We start from the raw sequence: 1476 nt of genomic DNA, 5'->3' as shown, positions 1-1476 counted from the left end.
CATTCATTGGCACGCATCTTCGTGGTAAATTTGAGAAGTTGTCTATTAGGTGTGTGCAATAGGGTTGTGCTTTGATTGCTAAGCGTTTCTCCATCATTTTGTGCTGTGGTTCGCTGCAGCCTTTCATCTGTAGCATCCTCCTTTTTTTTGCTTAGAGAAGGTAATTGCACCGAGTGACAGGACCTTCCCCTTTTCTGCTTGCAGAACAATCAACCATGACTACCGAATCTGGCTCAGACTCAGAATCCAAACCGGAGCAGCAGGCAGAGCCCCAGGAGGCAGCGGGGCCGCTGGGACCAGCAGGGGCGCAGCCGGGGCCGGAGGAGCAGCGCCAGGCCCTGGAGCAGTTCGCGGCCGCAGCGGCGCACAGCACCCCCGTGAGGAAGGAGGTGAGCTTCCCAGGACCCAGGCTGCCCCACTCCCCTGCAGCTGCTACTGGTATCACCCAGAAAACCAATTAAGGAATGTGTACTGAGCTTTTGCAGGGTCTGGTCTGACCTTGGTCTCTTAGCACTAGAGGGAACTATGAGAGGTCAAGTGCTTTGCCCCTTCTGGTACAAGGCAGATGAAAATTTACACTATTTTAAGGCTTTCGTGAATGACATTCCACAACCTTGCTTGGTAGGAAACTCCTTCATTTGAGTAAAGCACTTAAACTCACACTGAAATCTGGACTGCAGGTTATTGGTTTTATCTGGGTTTACAGGAAGGCTAGACACCACACTGACGGCATTAATTTTGCTCCTGATTTTTATTCAAGCCCAGGGATTAGAGCTATTTTGATTTTTCCCAGGAGTCACTCTGACCCTAATGTTGCCAGCTACTCTTGGTGGATGTTCAGGTTGGTCTCTTTTCCTGTCCTGTGTACATGTATATTTTCACCTCTATTCAGTTGTCACATGTAATGTGAATATTTCTTTTTAAAGTTTCCATATAAAATATAAAGCATGGTTTACACCTGGGCCTTGAATGAATCCATGTTTAATTTCTTTGGCTTGAAACTTCAGACCTGGAATCAACATGTTGTAGAGTGCTGGCTCACATGTGGTAAGGAAATCTGGAGGCCTTGCAAGTGATTTACCTCTCATAGGTCAACGTGTCCAGCTAGAAATTCCAGGCCATGTAAGAGAAGAGACATGAGGAAGTCAGCATGTTAGTGAAATTCTTTGTAACATTAAACTACAGTATATGTTTACAACCTGATGATTTTACTTCTTTTCCCATGGTATTCTGCTTTTAAATAGTATTCAGGATAACATTTATTTTCACACTTTATAAATAGGTGTTCTGTCTGATCTAAGATGTTTTGTGATGGGGAACTGGGGGTTAGACTTCCAACTTGTTAAACAAAGTCTAAGGAACAGTTGTCATCATCATGGTGTTCCTTTACCTTTTTGTAGAGGAGAGGTGGTGGGTGGCAGTGTTTGTTTTTAAATCTTTAGAAATTTAAAATCACTGGACTGGCTTTTCTCCATT

At 44.4% G+C, this 1476-nt stretch overlaps 1 protein-coding gene across 1 annotated transcript in view; it reads left to right on the top strand.

Moving 5' to 3' along the window:
• The first annotated feature begins 204 nt into the window (after positions 1–204).
• EPB41L3 (erythrocyte membrane protein band 4.1 like 3) overlaps positions 205–1476 on the top strand; it is a 100071-nt gene continuing 98799 nt past the window's right edge. Inside the window, exon 1 of the mRNA XM_019664703.1 lies at positions 205–389. Coding sequence (XP_019520248.1) covers positions 216–389 — 174 coding nt within the window. The 5' untranslated portion in view covers positions 205–215. The remainder of the gene's footprint in view (positions 390–1476) is intronic.

This window comes from Hipposideros armiger, unplaced genomic scaffold (assembly GCF_001890085.2).
Source record: "Hipposideros armiger isolate ML-2016 unplaced genomic scaffold, ASM189008v1 scaffold_428, whole genome shotgun sequence".
NCBI classification, from domain to species: domain Eukaryota; kingdom Metazoa; phylum Chordata; class Mammalia; order Chiroptera; family Hipposideridae; genus Hipposideros; species Hipposideros armiger.
Note: the sequence above shows the minus strand (reverse complement) of the source record. Positions and strands in the feature narration are given on the sequence as shown.